The sequence below is a fragment of the Amphiura filiformis genome, chromosome 3 (assembly GCF_039555335.1).
Source record: "Amphiura filiformis chromosome 3, Afil_fr2py, whole genome shotgun sequence".
Classification (NCBI taxonomy): domain Eukaryota; kingdom Metazoa; phylum Echinodermata; class Ophiuroidea; order Amphilepidida; family Amphiuridae; genus Amphiura; species Amphiura filiformis.
This window is the reverse complement of record NC_092630.1, coordinates 62578939-62595380: the sequence shown is the minus strand read 5'-3', so window position 1 is coordinate 62595380 and position 16442 is coordinate 62578939. Positions and strand designations below refer to the sequence as shown.

The 16442-nt window shown below is 34.8% G+C and overlaps 1 protein-coding gene across 1 annotated transcript; it reads right to left on the bottom strand.

Moving 5' to 3' along the window:
* Positions 1-6311: 6311 nt before the first annotated feature.
* LOC140147391 (galactose-3-O-sulfotransferase 2-like) lies at positions 6312-11000 on the bottom strand. Its single transcript, XM_072169169.1, has 2 exons — positions 10788-11000; positions 6312-7527 (listed from the first exon to the last, which is right to left on the bottom strand). Exons 1-2 carry the CDS (start codon positions 10928-10930, stop codon positions 6312-6314), a joined length of 1359 nt encoding a protein of 452 aa, XP_072025270.1. The 5' UTR covers positions 10931-11000.
* Positions 11001-16442: the final 5442 nt, after the last annotated feature.

Here is a 16442-nt window from a genome sequence, read left to right as displayed (position 1 = left end):
AATACCCGGTTAAAATCGGCCGTATAATTCAAGAATGACAGGGTTCCAAATGTTGCCTTTTTGCTTGAATTACTATGAAAAATAAACATATTTTCAAAAAAATAATTAAGTAATTTCTGGATTGAAGCCAAACATTTTATTTAGAAATGATTAATGTTTAGGTATTCTCCTAACATAATGTACAAAAAAAATTGAACAAAAAATTGGTCTTCACATGTTTCTATAACTTGAAAGTTGACTTGTTTGCCGCCATGATAAAAGATGATCGACACTATTAAAGTGATGAAGCAAGCTAGATTTTGATGACCAAAATTGATGCCAAAATAATTTTATTTGAAGTAATTTTACTATTAAATATTTATGACACTATTATAATAATTATAAAATAGCAAATTGTGCACAAAATATGTCCAAAAAGTCTTGCAATTGACGCCTGATAGCAACGTTCATAGAACTATGCGCTGAAAACATAGCAAAGTTATTGAAAATTTACAGATAAAATCAAACTCCATATTTCAAAAATTCATAACAAAATAACCAGATCGAAGCCAAGAGAAGTTTTTGCTGTATAAATAGGTTGAATATCTATATTTAAATATAAAATCAAAAAAATTGAAAAAAAAATTGGTCTTGATGGAAAATTTTGGGATGAAAAACTTAAGTTTTATCATGTTGGTGAACAGAGAAAAAGAAAACAAAATGTCGGTCGCGGTGGTGACTGGCTTAATTAAATACTTCTTGGCTTTGGTTTAAAAATTCACATTAAATATGTTATAAAATTCCATCATTATTCTCAATATAATCTTGAGTATACCATAACAAATTAAAAAGATAAGAAACTAAAGAAAATAACACAATTTTGAATAATTTTTGGAGGCCTAATATGCCCTAGATTTAACATGCCTGCACAGCACTGTCTGCACAGTTTATTGACTTTGTACTTGTGCATCCAATCATTCTTTTGTGTTGTGAAGTGGCCAATAAAGGAAGGTCAATAGGTGCCAATGGGTTATTATATAACAACCAATCAACTCAATCATGGCTGAATCGATGCACTTCAGCAGAAACTGAACAAATGATCAGGGCCTGCCCCTGTGCGTAAAATTATCAATATTGGTCAATATTGAGCAAAATGATCAATACCCGTCTCTGCATACGTACACAAGGCGCTATGCAGTAATTTCCAATGCCCCCCTCATCGGTGTGCAAAATTGCCCCTCACTTGTACCCAAAGCATCCTTGCCTATATTCTAGCACATGCCGCTTGAAATTTAGAGTTTCAAATTTTCAAATCGTAACACTTAGCCACTGTCCTGTAAAAATTTTAGGTCAAATTTTTTTTTTTGTCTAAAATTTTTTGCCTTTTTTGGAAAATATGTGAATGAGAATGTGTACATAGTCCCGTGCAACAGTTTTTGGACAAAGGTGCATGACAGCCGGGTTAGAATTAATCGTTAAGAATCTCCTCTATCATTAACCCGGCTGGCATTTCTGAAAAGTGACGTGAATAAGTTTTTACCCCCAAAATGTCAAATATTAAATTAGGATGCTAGCTTTAAAAGAAAATTGTCTGGAACCTTAATTTTTACTCATGGGCTAAATCTCATGGGCCTTAATTAAGGATTGGGTTCAACACCCATGTCTACTAATGTTTGTTACCATGAGGTGTTATAGGATAGGCCCTCTAGATCACTGCTAAGGGGTACCGGTAGACTCAAATTGTAGGGTACGTTTTTTGCTAGAGGTCACGAAAGGTCACACAGGGGTAAAAAATTAATTGAAAATGCTTCGTAATTTGATAAAGTAATGTATATCAATGCAATTGAGCTGTATGTTTGAAGTAAAAAAACAAACAAACATCAAAACAAACTTTCCTAACACACGTTTTCTAATTTTGTGAAATATTTTCTGTGTTGTTTTATTAAGCCCGTAAAGCTGTTTGCGCGTCCCGAGAAAATGATGCAGGCCATAAGTAGGCTTTTTTGCGCATGTTTTGACAGATGATGCGTGATGTCGCAAAGGGCCTATAATAATTTGCAAATCACACCGTAAATTCTACCTTGAGTAGATAACGAACAAAAAAAAGCAACAAAACAACAAATACGTAGTACAAAAAATATACCAAATTAAACTTCTGACTTGTCTCATGCTAAATCTATAATGTTTTTAATTAGTTCATTCATACGGTTCCAAATGGTACCTATCATCGGTAGATAAGAAAATATTGTCAACCTTTCTTACTTTCTTTGTATTTTATAAATAAATACTATCTTGAATAGATAGCGGAAAAACAACGAAACAAACAAAAAACATCAAAAACAAACTTTCCTAACAAACGTTTTCTAAATTTGTGAAATATTTTCTGTTGTTTTATTAGGCCCGCAATGCTATCTTCAGAAGATAGCTGTTTGCGCGTTCCGAGAAAATGATGCAGATCGTAAATGATGTAGGCCGTAAGTGGGCTCGCGCGTGTGCACAGAAGATGATGCATGTCGCAACGGGTGATTTGCAAATCGCACCGTAAATGTTATCTTGAGTAGATAAAAACAAACAAACAGACAGACAAACAAACGTGAAATATATTTTTAAAAAAACCAAAAAAAAAAAAACCAAATGAACTTTCTGACTCGTCTCATGCTAAGTCTATGATTTCCTTCTTTTTTTTGTATTATTTCATTAGGTTTAAAAATGCTATCATCAGTAGATAGGCCCAACAAAATATATTCAACCTTTCTCAATTTCTTTGTATTCTATAAATAAATACTATCTTGAGTAAATAGCGGGAAAACTAACAAGCAAACAAATAAATAAACTAACAAAAACATCAAAACAAACTTTCCTAACAGACGTTTTCTAAATTTGTGAAATATGTTCTGTGTTGTTTTATTAAGCCCGCGTAAAGCTGTTTGCGCGTTCCGAGAAAATGATGCAGGCCATAAGTAGGCTTTTTTGCGCATGTTTTGACAGCAGATGATGCGTGATGTCGCAAAGGGCCTATAATGATTTGCAAATCACACCGTAAATTCTACCTTGAGTAGATAACGAACAAAAAAGCAACAAAACAACAAATACGTAGTACAAAAAATATACCAAATTAAATTTCTGACTTGTCTCATGCTAAATCTATAATGTTTTTTAATTAGTTCATTCATACGGTTCCAAATGGTACCTATCATCGGTAGATAAGAAAATATTGTCAACCTTTCTTACTTTCTTTCTTTGTATTTTATAAATAAATACTATCTTGAGTAGATAGCAGAAAAAACAAACAAATAAACAAACAAACAAAAAACATCAAAAACAAACTTTCCTAACAGATGTTTTCTAAATTTGTGAAACATTTTCTGTTGTTTTATTAAGCCCGCAATGCTATCTTCAGATAGCTGTTTGCGCGTTCCGAGAAAATGATGCAGATCGTAAATGATGCAGGCCGTAAGTGGGCTCGCGCGTGTGCACAGAAGATGATGCATGTCGCAACGGGTGATTTGCAAATCGCACCGTAAATGGTATCTTGAGTAGATAAACACAAACAAACAGACAGACAAACAAACGTGAAATATAACAAAAATACCAAATGAACTTATGACTCGTCTCATGCTAAGTCTATGATTTCCTTCTTTTTTGTATTATTTCATTAGGTTTAAAAATGCTATCATCAGTAGATAGGCCCAACAAAATATATTCAACCTTTCTCAATTTCTTTGTATTCTATAAATAAATACTATCTTGAGTAGATAGCGGGAAAACTAACAAGCAAACAAATAAATAAACTAACAAAAAACATCAAAACAAACTTTCCTAACAGACGTTTTCTAAATTTGTGAAATATGTTCTGTGTTGTTTTATTAAGCCCGCGTAAAGCTGTTTGCGCGTTCCGAGAAAATGATGCAGGCCATAAGTAGGCTTTTTTGCGCATGTTTTGACAGCAGATGATGCGTGATGTCGCAAAGGGCCTATAATGATTTAGGGGTTCATTCATAGGATTGAGGGCATGATCGCTGTTTATGCCCGAGGCGTGAGCCGAGGGCATAAAAAGCGATCATGCCCGAATCCTATGAATGAACCCCGTTCATACATACGCAACATTCTTAGCAATTCAATACAGATGAAAATAATAAGGGTTTACAAGTTTAAATTACATTTCCATACCGTTTTCCTTCATAAATTGGAAGAAAATGAGTAGGCCTACTTGCAGGAAGCAGCTCGGCTCATGAGGTCAACGGCCGGGAGTCAACGCGTGATACGCGTCATCTTTTGCGCTCCGCGTGAGATGGGCGCGGTGACATGCGCGTGTACGCAACACTAGCAAATCGTGGATCGTGTTAATTGGGTTCCAACGCTGCGTGACGCAGCTTGTTTATGCCCTGCGTACTGGTCATAAACGGTATTTATGACCAGCAAAAAAGGCCGCAAATCCAATCAGAAACGTTGTTATATTGTGAGTATGTATGAATGGCAAATCACACCGTAAGATAGCGAACAAAAAAGCAACAAAACAACAAATACGTAGTACAAAAAATATGACCAAATTAAATTTCTGACTTGTCTCATGCTAAATCTATAATGTTTTTAATTAGTTCATTCATACGGTTCCAAATGGTACCTATCATCGGTAGATAAGAAAATATTGTCAACCTTTCTTACTTACTTTCTTTGTATTTTATAAATAAATACTATCTTGAGTAGATAGCAGAAAAAACAAACAAATAAACAAACAAACAAAAAACATCAAAAACAAACTTTCCTAACAGATGTTTTCTAAATTTGTGAAAGATTTTCTGTTGTTTTATTAGGCCCGCAATGCTATCTTCAGATAGCTGTTTGCGCGTTCCGAGAAAATGATGCAGATCGTAAATGATGCAGGCCGTAAGTGGGCTCGCGCGTGTGCACAGAAGATGATGCATGTCGCAACGGGTGATTTGCAAATCGCACCGTAAATGGTATCTTGAGTAGATAAACACAAACAAACAGACAGACAAACAAACGTGAAATATAACAAAAATACCAAATGAACTTTCTGACTCGCCTCATGCTAAGTCTATGATTTCCTACTTTTTTTGTATTATTTCATTAGGTTTAAAAATGCTATCATCAGTAGATAGGCCCAACAAAATATATTCAACCTTTCTCAATTTCTTTGTATTCTATAAATAAATACTATCTTGAGTAGATAGCGGGAAAACTAACAAGCAAACAAATAAATAAACTAACAAAAAACATCAAAACAAACTCTCCTAACAGACGTTTTCTAAATTTGTGAAATATTTTCTGTGTTGTTTTATTAAGCCCGCGTAAAGCTGTTTGCGCGGTCCGAGAAAATGATGCAGGCCATAAGTAGGCTTTTTTGCGCATGTTTTGACAGCAGATGATGCGTGATGTCGCAAAGGGCCTATAATGATTTGCAAATCACACCGTAAATTCTATCTTGAGTAGATAACGAACAAAAAAGCAACAAAACAACAAATACGTAGTACAAAAAATATACCAAATTAAATTTCTGACTTGTCTCATGCTAAATCTATAATGTTTTTAATTAGTTCATTCATACGGTTCCAAATGGTACCTATCATCAGATAAGAAAATATTGTCAACCTTTCCTACTTACTTTCTTTGTATTTTATAAATAAATACTATCTTGAGTAGATAGCAGAAAAACAAACAAACAAAAAACATCAAAAACAAACTTTCCTAACAGATGTTTTTGTGAAATTTGTGAAATATTTTCTGTTGTTTTATTAGGCCCGCAATGCTATTTTCAGAAGATAGCTGTTTGCGCGTGCCGAGAAAATGATGCAGGCCGTAAATGATGCAGGTCGTAAGTGGGCTCGCGCGTGTTCACAGAAGATGATGCATGTCGCAATGGGTGATTTGCAAATCGCATCGTAAATGGTATCTTGAGCAGATAAAAAACAAACAAACAGACAAACAAACATGAAATATAAAAAAATTTATTATAATGATTTTGTTACAAACAAAAAGGATCAAAATATTAATTAGACTTTCCTTCGTATGTTCATTACATCCTTGACTGTCTTTAACATATTGTGAAATGGACAAATTTTGTGCATTTTCAAAGATGTATCTACGTTGATTTTGCACGTGGAAAATCTTCAAAACTGGCTAAATACGTGATCTCGCTTCGATACAGGAGAGTGGTAAATCAACGTACGTCCGATGCTTACGTTTGGAAATCGCAATCTCTCTATTATGTATCATGCTGTAAGTTATGTTTGAGCATTCTTTGAAATTGTGAAGAAACGCGCATTGACCCCTCCAACAAAAAACCCCTACAAAACACGAATTACCAAGCATTATTTCCCTTTAGTGTGCCCTTTAGTTGAGTTATGTGGAGTGCTGATCACTTTATATTGTTTTCTCAACAAAGAAGTGTAAGCAAGATCACCGCGGAATATATCTCGGCAATAAGTTCCCGTTTGTTTTGGATTTAACGTATACTTATCTTCCCGTTTGTCTTTCGTATTAACTTTGTCTTTTTCTATACATTTATCAAATACATCTTTTTCTAGACGTCTAAATGTCTCTAAATCAGTTTTGAAGTCCGATCCATATTCTGTAATTTTCCGCCAAAATGTTTCATTAAAATGGTTGTAAAGTAAAACATCACCCGCATTCCAGAGGCGAATTTTTTTCTTCAAATCATCGGTAATAGTATTTCGATGACTTTGACTACGAATTCCATTGGATATGTACAGAATATCATCAAAACTCCAACAAAGAAGTTTTTTAAGTAGGATCAGTGATTCGTCAAAGTACTCACTTATCATAACTAAATCAAATTCTTTGTCAATTGCGTCAATTTTTGCACGAATGGCATTTGTATCATTGGCTAATTTAGGATCAAACCCTAAATCAAACAGCTGACCATTTCTACTGCGCGTCTTCATATTGTAGTCCTTTCTCGTATAATAATGCAATGGATTATTCATAAAAATCTCAAATGGTTCCTGCTTTTTGGATAATCCCATACCTTTAGCCATCTCAAAATAACCAAACGCCGATTCTAATTGCGATACAGGATCTCGAAGAATGGTAACATATGTAGCATTAGGGATAACTTTTTCAAGTTCTGGACGATTGTAAAGAGCGTGGTTTACAAGCATGTCATAGTGTGGATGACTTTTGGCAAATTTAGCAGGCCAAGGTGTGATAAACTTGCGCGAAAAGAGCTTGACATCATGAAAAAGATGGTTCCTTTTTGGGAGTGCAAAAAGCAGGTTTCTGTGATATCCAAATCGCTGGAATATAGACGCTAAGGTGGTGCTGCCCGTTTTATGAGTTTTGATATAAACGATTTTAGTAATAAGATTACATATACCCGTGGTATTTGATGTAATATTAAGAGAAGAGCTGGCTACGATGTCGTTGTGCGGCGCTCTAAAGTGAAATCCATTGTAGTTTCTCAGATTGTATTCCCCATCGTCTCCATTCCTTTGACGTGATTGTATTGATGAATTAGATATCGTGACGTTTCGATTGGTTTGTGTTACATCTTTTATTGCCAGTGACCTGTATAGTAGTAGATCAGACAAGTGTCAGAAGCAAAACAATTGAACCTAACATGTTTAACCTGTATAGCTAACACGAAACCTTACCCCCAAGCTGTTTTTAAGGTCACGATGTGATACATAAAATGTACATAAAAGAAGTTCAACACCCAGCAACCGTTAACCGTTGTGTTTCCACTGACAGAAATACCGTGTATCACACAACATGGTCTACCTCATGAGGTTGATCACGGTTTGCCGGGTGTATACACCGCATCACTCTGAACCGATCTGTTTCCACTGAGCACATTAACCGGTAACACTCTAAACTAAACCACATTACCCGCCAACCGTTCCCAAGTAGAAACACGCAGTTAGTCTTAAATATTGCTCTAAAATATGTGGAATTGTATAGAACTAAAAAGTATAGAATTGGTGTTACTGAAAAATGGGGAACGAGTGGGTCTGCGGAGTTCGGATTTCCACTAAAGGTATTTGTGCTTCATGTTTTCTATTTCAGATTGGCACGCGCGCGCGGGACACTTAACGCGGCTGTGTACTCTAGCCATTGTTTCTTTCTCAAAATTGAGTTTTTATGATATGTTTGTACCTTGTTATGTTTTTTATAAATACAAGGAATGAAAATCCAGATTTGTAAACTCCAACTGCAATATTTTAAGGATTTTATTTCACTATTCCACTCGTGTTTGAAATTGAAAAGGAAAGAAAATCTTTGTTGTACCAGCAAGGTACACGCGCGCAACAACTCATCGCGTTGCGTATCGCGCAATTTGTTAACGCACAAATACGCGACGCATACGCAACGCTTATCTGCATGCGTGGCGCATCTTATGGAAACACCACGGAAGCACTGATTTCACAAAAACCTAGTGGTCAAATGGCTCCGTTTTAGCTGATAAAATGTGGGTTTTTTCAAGTTCTTTCCCCGATTTAAATGTCAAGTTATGAATGGATTTCGCTCAAACTTCCCAAGGGGCTGTGGATTTACCCGATGTTCACGTAATATAAGTTACAAAAACGAAAACTGTCGCATTCTCCTGTGAGATTCGATGAAAGTGCCACTTTAAACTTCAACGGCCATTATTTCAATGTTCATTTTCTCGGTAAAATGACGATTTAGGTACGATAACTCAATAAATACAGCATCTATAGGTAAGCAAATATGATCATCGTAAAAAGCATGATCGACTCAAGAAACGGTTTTCTCATTTTTTTATATTTTGGTCTATTTCCGATTTTGGGCATCATTTTGTGCAAATAGGCGTGTTTGAATTTTAAAAAGTTCATTTTGATGCCTTATATGGTCAATATCTCAAAAAATAAGGCCAATATCAAAAAATAAAAAACCGTTTTTGGAATGGAGCCTCAAGATTGAGCTAAAAACAAAATAAAATATTTTGGAAAGAGTGTTTTTTGTTATGATGTACCTAACAAATATTGCCAAAAACTCACTTTTTGTGATTTTCTTCAAAATTGTTGTTTTTACCCCAAATCTGTATTTTTATTAAGATTTATTGATGTCTTGCCTTCATAAAAATGTATACTTTTATATGTTTTGCGCGAATAATTACAAAGTTATTGCACTTTTACTACATGCATGTCTGAGAGTACACAGCCACCTTAATTTACTTCTGCAAACATAATTGACTCTCTCTCTCTCTCTCTCTCTCTCTCTCTAAGGTCACATTGCATACACGTATGCAGGTGTGGTTCGTATGAGAGTATGCCATCGAATGCGGTCAGCGGCAGCCCTGGTAGCCTCAGTGATGCTCAGGCCTGTGATAATTTTGATGTCGTCAAGCCAGCTTGCTGCAGGTCTGCCTCTCTTGCGTTTTCCCTCAACCATTCCTTAAACAATTGTTTTCTGAAAGCAGTGATGTCTGGTGATGTGGCCAAAGTATGATAACTTTCTAGAAATGATATCGGCTCGCAAGGTCTTCTGAACGCCAAGCTCTTGAAGAACCCACTCATTTGTTTTCCTCGCAGTCCATGGAATCCTCAGGATTCGTCGATAGCACCGTGCAGCTCAAAAGAATCCAGTCTCTTCCTGTCAGATAATTTCATCGTCCAGGATTCAGATCCATATGATGCCACAGCAAATGCTGTTGATTTTAGCAAACGAACCTTGAGGGATGGAGGAAGTTTCCACAGTTTGGTCAGGTTTGAGACTACACTTCGAGCTATTGCCAATCTTCGTTTTATCTCCTGGGTGCAGTCACTTTTGGTGTTAATGATGGAGCCCAGAAATTCAAAGCTTTCCACCTCTTCAATGAGATCACCCTCTAAGGAAAAGTTTGCATCTGTATCATTTCATCCTGCGCCTACAATCATGACTTTCGTCTTCTTTGTGTTCAAGATCAGTCCCCTCTGTTCACTTGCCGAATTTATTGCTTTCAATAGATCCATCAATTCCTCTTTGCTACTGCAAACCAGGGTTGTGTGTCGTCTGCATATCTGAGATTTGTGATCCGCTGACCACCTATGGTAACACCTCCTCCAAAGTCTTCCAAAACATCTCTCATGATGCTCTCAGCATAGATGTTGAAGAGCTGAGGAGACAAAATGCACCCTTGTCTCACACCTCTGCCAATTTGGAACCACTCTGAGTCAGCTCTACTCGTCCTGACTGAAGTTCCTGATCCTGGTATTAGCGTACTGATGAGCTTCACCACGTTACCAGGGACTGCTGCAAGTCATAATTGACTGCTGCAACAATAAATGGGTCGGAATACACCTAGGATTAGGGTTAGCATATTGCGGCCCATGCATTATTTATAGCGTTTGAGGGACGAATTAAACTAGGAAGGTAAATATCATTGCAAATGCTTTGCTCACTAATGTTGGGTTAAATGTCAACCATCCCTCTCATAAGGGACCGTTCACAAACACTTGTTAAGGGAGACCTGATGCAAAAGGGGGGGGGGGGGGCTGAAAAGTTCTGAAAAATGACCACAAATTTTCCTGGGAAAATTGAGTTAATATGCTTTTCTATGAGGTTGCCCATAATTTTCATGTTAAAAAAGGGGGGCCTGAAATTTTTCTGTAAAGGGGGAGAATTTTTGTGATGATTTTTTTTTTGCATCAGGCAAGTAAAAGAGGATAAATTAATCAATTTTGATCAATGATTTACCTAAAATGGTATATTTTGTAAGGTGCAGCTTGGTCAGGACTCTTATCCAATGAAGCTCACTTACACAGCCCCCCACCCCCCCACCACCACACCCCAATATTTTTATGGACACCACTATATACATGACCTACCTTATTGATGTACAAAAAATGGTTGGATGGAGATACGTGAATACCATGAACATTATAATAGTGATGCCAACACATAAAGAGAGTGTTATCATGATTACTCCGAGATAGTTCAGTCTTCTTTGACTTTGGTTTGATCTTGACATGATGGCTGGTCTTTCCTACTTGTCCATTTACATTCTCCAAGTTGGCGGATAATCTCTGGTCAGTCGAAGATGATCTAGAATATGTCAACATTTTTACAGTATGTTCAGTAGCAATACTAACATACTTGTATATAAAGCACCTAGCACATTGGACTTTGCACCGTGCATGAGCATGACCAGTTTCCTTGACACTACATCCTTAGTATCGTCGTAGAAGTAGAAGTAACATGACTAGAACTTAACCATACAATTTGAGTAGAAACCGTCATTTTTAAGTCGTGGTAACAAATTATCAATATTGCGCGAAATGATCAATACCCGTCTCTGCATACATAATGCGCTGTGCAATAATTTCCAATGCCCCCTCCTCGTTGTGCAAAATTGCCCCTCTCTTGTACCCAGAGCATCCTTGCTTAAACAATTGCACTAACCTTGCTCACCAATCAGTAAAACCTCTTATAATCATATGATGACTGGAAGTCAACAGCAAACATGCTTAGAAAAACGCTAAAAATCCTGGCTGTCACTCGTTTCTAACTGGCATTTCTGTGAAATCTTGTCCTCGCAGTTCTTGACGCCACGCGCGCGTCAAACTAAAAACTGCGTGGAGTGTGCGCCAGGCGCTGGTAAGAAGTTCAGCTACGCACGAGTAGGCCTAGGCCTATACTGTGTTTTCACTGGCGCCATTTACCACTTATGATTTTTGTAAAAGAAAGAAAGATAAACAAAGAGTATAAGAAAGAAAGAAAGAAAGAAAGAAAGAAACAACTAAAGAAAGAAAGAAAGAAAAAAGAAAGAAAGAAAGAAAGAAAGAAAGAAAGAAAGAAAGAAAGAAAGAAAGAAAGAAAGAAAGAAAGAAAGAAAGAAAGAAAGAGAAAAGGAATAAAGGAAGGAAGATAAACAAAGAAAGACAAAGTGAAATAACAAAGAAAATTTAAGAATAAAGGAAACTGAACAAATTAAAGTAATCAATCAAGAAGTGAGGAAAAGGTAAATACCAACGACAGAAAGAAGTGAGAAAGAAGGAATGAAAGAAAGGAAATAATATAAAAAAAAAAACAGAAGAAGGAAATTGGAAAGAAAGAAGGAAGACAGAATTTAATAATGAGGGAAAAGAAAGATAAAAAAATAATAACCAAAATATATGGGCATATAGGCCTAATTAGACTGTATAGGGCGAGCCCATTTCAGAAATCCAAAAAATTTATATTTCATGAAAAAGAAAATTATGATGTAATTGAAATGGTAATAGCGTTATACATCTCTCATTTGGTTACCTATTTATTAATTTGATAAAGTGTAACTTTGCAGTGTAAATATGTAATACAATTTAACTCAATTTTGGTAAAGGTTGGACAAGAGAAAATCAATAATACATCAAATAAATTTAATGATTTTTTTGTAAATATAGGTCCTAATCTTGCCTCAACCATTCAACACAAAGGGAAATATTATTTTGATTATCTAAATGATACCATATCTGGGAGTATGTACCTGAAACCAATTGTTGAACTTGATATAATCAAAATTATAGATAAGTTAAAGTTAAATAAGAGTGGTGGTCACGACAATATTGGCAATCTAATCATAAAAAAAGTTAGTCGAGAAATTGCCAAACCTCTTAATATGATATTTAATTTATCTATTTCTACCGGAATTGTTCCAGATAAAATGAAAGTAGCTAAGGTCATACCACTTTTCAAAAAACAAGATGTTGAAGTTTTCTCAAATTATCGTCCCGTTTCTCTCCTACCATGTTTTTCCAAAATTCTTGAAAGATTAGTTTTAACAGATGTATGGATTATATTGATACTCAAGGAATCCTTAACACTAAACAATTTGGTTTTAGACCAAAGCACTCAACCTCTATGGCTATTGAACAAATGGTAGATAAAATAAATTTCGCGGTTGAGAGAAACGAGACGACTGTTGGAATATTTTTGGACTTGTCTAAAGCATTTGATACAATTGATCACAATATTCTCCTTCACAAACTAGAACACTATGGCCTTCGTGGCATTGTCTTAGACTGGTTCAGAAGTTATTTAAGTAACAGGAAACAATATGTATCTTATAATTGCCATTCATCAGAATTGAAAAATGTAATTTGCGGAGTTCCGCAAGGATCTATTCTCGGCCCTCTTTTATTTATACTATATATAAATGATATAACTAATACATCTAATATACTTGATTTCATCCTCTTTGCAGATGATACAACAATTTTATATTCACATGAAAACATAGAAAAGCAAGTCAATCTTATAAACAAAGAACTAGAGGAAGTGAGCAATTGGTTCAGAGCAAATAAATTGTCTGTTAATGCCAGTAAAACAAACTACATGATACTAGGAACGCCAAATATGACACAAATTAATGATCTGAGAATCATACTTAACTACACTACCTTAGAAAGAGTACAACAAACCAAGTTTCTTGGTGTGTTAATAGATGAATGTCTCACTTGGAAAAGCCACATAGATTGTATTTCAAAAACAGTGTCAAGAAATGTTGGTGTCATGACCAAACTAAAACATTATGTACCAGAACGTATTTTACATACCCTTTATTGTACTTTGATAATGCCCTATCTTAATTATGGAATACTTGTATGGGGGGATACCTGTAAAACTTACTTAAGGGGTATAATCCACGCGTCTAGTACGCACTCGTTTCTAAGTGAAATTTCTGTGAAATCTTGTCTGCGCAGTTCTTGCCGCTACGCACGCGTCAAACTAAAAACTGCGTGGAGTGTGCGCCAGGCACTGGTAAGAAGTTCAGCTACGCGAGAGTACCGTGTTTTCATCGCCATTTACCAATGATTTTTGTAGAAGAAAGAAAGATAAACAAAGAATAAAAGAAGGAAAGAAATAACTAAAGAAATAAAGAAAGAAAAAGTTCAGGAGTGAAAGAAAGAAAGAAGGAAAGAAAGAAAGAAAGAAAGAAAGAAAACTAATAAAAGGAAGAAAGAAAGAAAAGAGAAGGAAGATAAACAAAGAAAGACAGAATGAAATAACAGAAAATTTAAGAATAAAGGAAACTGAAAAAATTAATGTAATCAATCAAATAAATAACAACAACAGAAAGAAGTGAGAAAGAATAAAAAGAAGAAAGGAAACGAAAACAAAACAAAATAAAACAAAGACAGAAGAAGGAAAGTAAGAAAGAAGGAAGACAGAATTAAATAATGAGGGAAAAGAAAGATAAAATAATAACCAAGATAACAAAATATATAGACCTAGGCCTATAGACCTAGGCCTAATTAGACTAGGGCGAGCCCATTTCAGAAATCCAAAAAATGTATTATTTCATGGAAAAGAAAATTATGATGTAATTAAATGGTATTAGCGTTACACATCTCTCATTTGGTTACATATATAAAGTGTAACTTCGTAATGTAATGTAACACAATTTAACTCAATTTTGGTAAAGGTTGGGCAAGAGGAAATCAATAATACGTAAAAATAATATAGGCTATAGGATTATATATTATATAAATAAAACTACGTCTATATTTTGTTTCTTAGGCATACTGTCCATTTAAACATTAACAGGCACAGTAGGCCTACGAAAAAATATATAAAAGGGATATCAAACGGCCTTTTTATTTGTCTTATTAACTAGTATTATATAACTTATTTATTATAAAGCAGTTTCTTATTTTACTGATTATTAATATAATGAAATTATTTCAATAGTATTTTAAGGTAAAATTCTGTAATTTGAAATATATATTCACATGAAGTCAATTTTATTTTTTTAATAAAATGTCTATTTTCACATCTGAGTTACTTCGCGTGCAGCTGACTTTATAACTTATGATAAAACAAGAATGATACGTAGATCGAACCAAGTTTTCCCAGCAAACACAAAAAACGTTTTTAAACATTTGGGTTTTGATTTGAGTAAATTAAATGTCGGGTTATATAAAGGTTATGAAAACGTTTTAATACGTTTGTATGAAAACACACTACAATAATATTTCTAAAATGTTTTCAAAGTGTTATTGTAAAAAATATGTTTTGCAAATAGATTTTGCCAAATATTTTGTCAACACTGAGAGTGTTTTGAAAACGTTTTATACCCTTTATAACCCTTTAAATAACCCGACATTTAAACGTTTGCAACCTTTTCTAACCTTTGTGAATGATGTCGAAAATGTTTTGTGTTTGCTGGGTACCTGCCTAAAATGAGATGATATTTGAGTAATATTAATATGACTCTAATCATGATAAATAACGGGATCCGCTAATATTTAAGTTAATAATTAAAGGCCTATTCAGTGATAGCCTGCAAAAAAATATCATTGTTTATAGGATTGCTTAGGAGTGAAGGATAAGTCATTAAAGTTGTCATAGGTAGGCCTATACAAGTATTTTTGCTATATGCAAAGCAACGAGAAAAAACGGCAGTATTGACAAAGTTCAAATTCAATTCAATTTGAAATTACAGATTCATGTAAAATATCTCATTTTGTTTGTTGGCTTAACCACTTTTGGTTTTCGATTTTTGAAGAACTTCATATTGAGTGAAACTATATAACCTAATGGAAACTTTGGAATCAAGAGGGTTAATAAAACAGAAGAAAATCACCCCACTGTCTTGTTGCAGGTGTTTGCGATATCAGCTGCATACGCGGACAATTTAGCGCGTATGAGCTGCGACAAGTTTTTGCGAGTGACGCGCTATGATATCGCACTGGTATTTTGAACCAAAAATATGCCATTTCCGCTCAAATTGTGAAAAAAAGTAACTCAGTGACCCCATTTTTATTAGCTTTAATGAAACATCCTATCAGTGCGCATATTATATCAAAAAATCAGCAAAATTGTTGGGGTCGTTTTTTTGTTATAATCGAAAATATGTCTAAATTTTCCATTTTTCCATAGACGCCTGTACTAATTTTTCCCAAAAACAGCCTTTTTAAAATGGTTATTTCTCAAAAACTAGCTCGGTGACCCCTCTTTTTTATTTTAGATATTCGAAGTATATCGATGAAAGGTAATTGGTACGAAGTTTAAGAAAAATTGTTGGACGGGATCTTGTATGGATTATACCCCTTAAGTAAATTAATGAAACTTCAAAAGTGGGCTATAAGAACGATAGCAAACAGTCACTACAGAGAACATACAGGACCGTTGTTTGCAAACTATAACATCTTAACTATCGAAGATATGTACACACTAGATTTGGGTACATTCATGTACAAGTATTCTATTAATGAACTCCCTCTTATATTTAATAATTATTTTTCCAAACGCTCTGATGTACATAACTACAAGACAAGACATGTAAACGACTTAAATTTGACTAAAAACAAAAAAGTTTTTCTGATCACGCAATCCGTACTAAAGGCCCCATCCTTTGGAATTCACTAGGTATTTTTGTGAAAAACTCCAGATCTATTAAACATTTCCGTTATCAATTAAAAGAAATGTTAATCTCAAAATATACTTAATATATTATCTTTGAGCACCGTCCTTGTCTTGTCTTTTGGTTAGTGATTCCTTTT

Coding starts and splice junctions, on each gene's coding strand:
- LOC140147391 (XM_072169169.1), bottom strand. CDS start 10,930: ATGTCAAGATCAAACCAAAGTCAAAGAAGACTGAACTATCTCGGAGTA. Junction 7,528..10,787: donor ATTTTTTGTACATCAATAAG/GTAGGTCATGTA, acceptor ACTACTATACAG/GTCACTGGCAATAAAAGATG.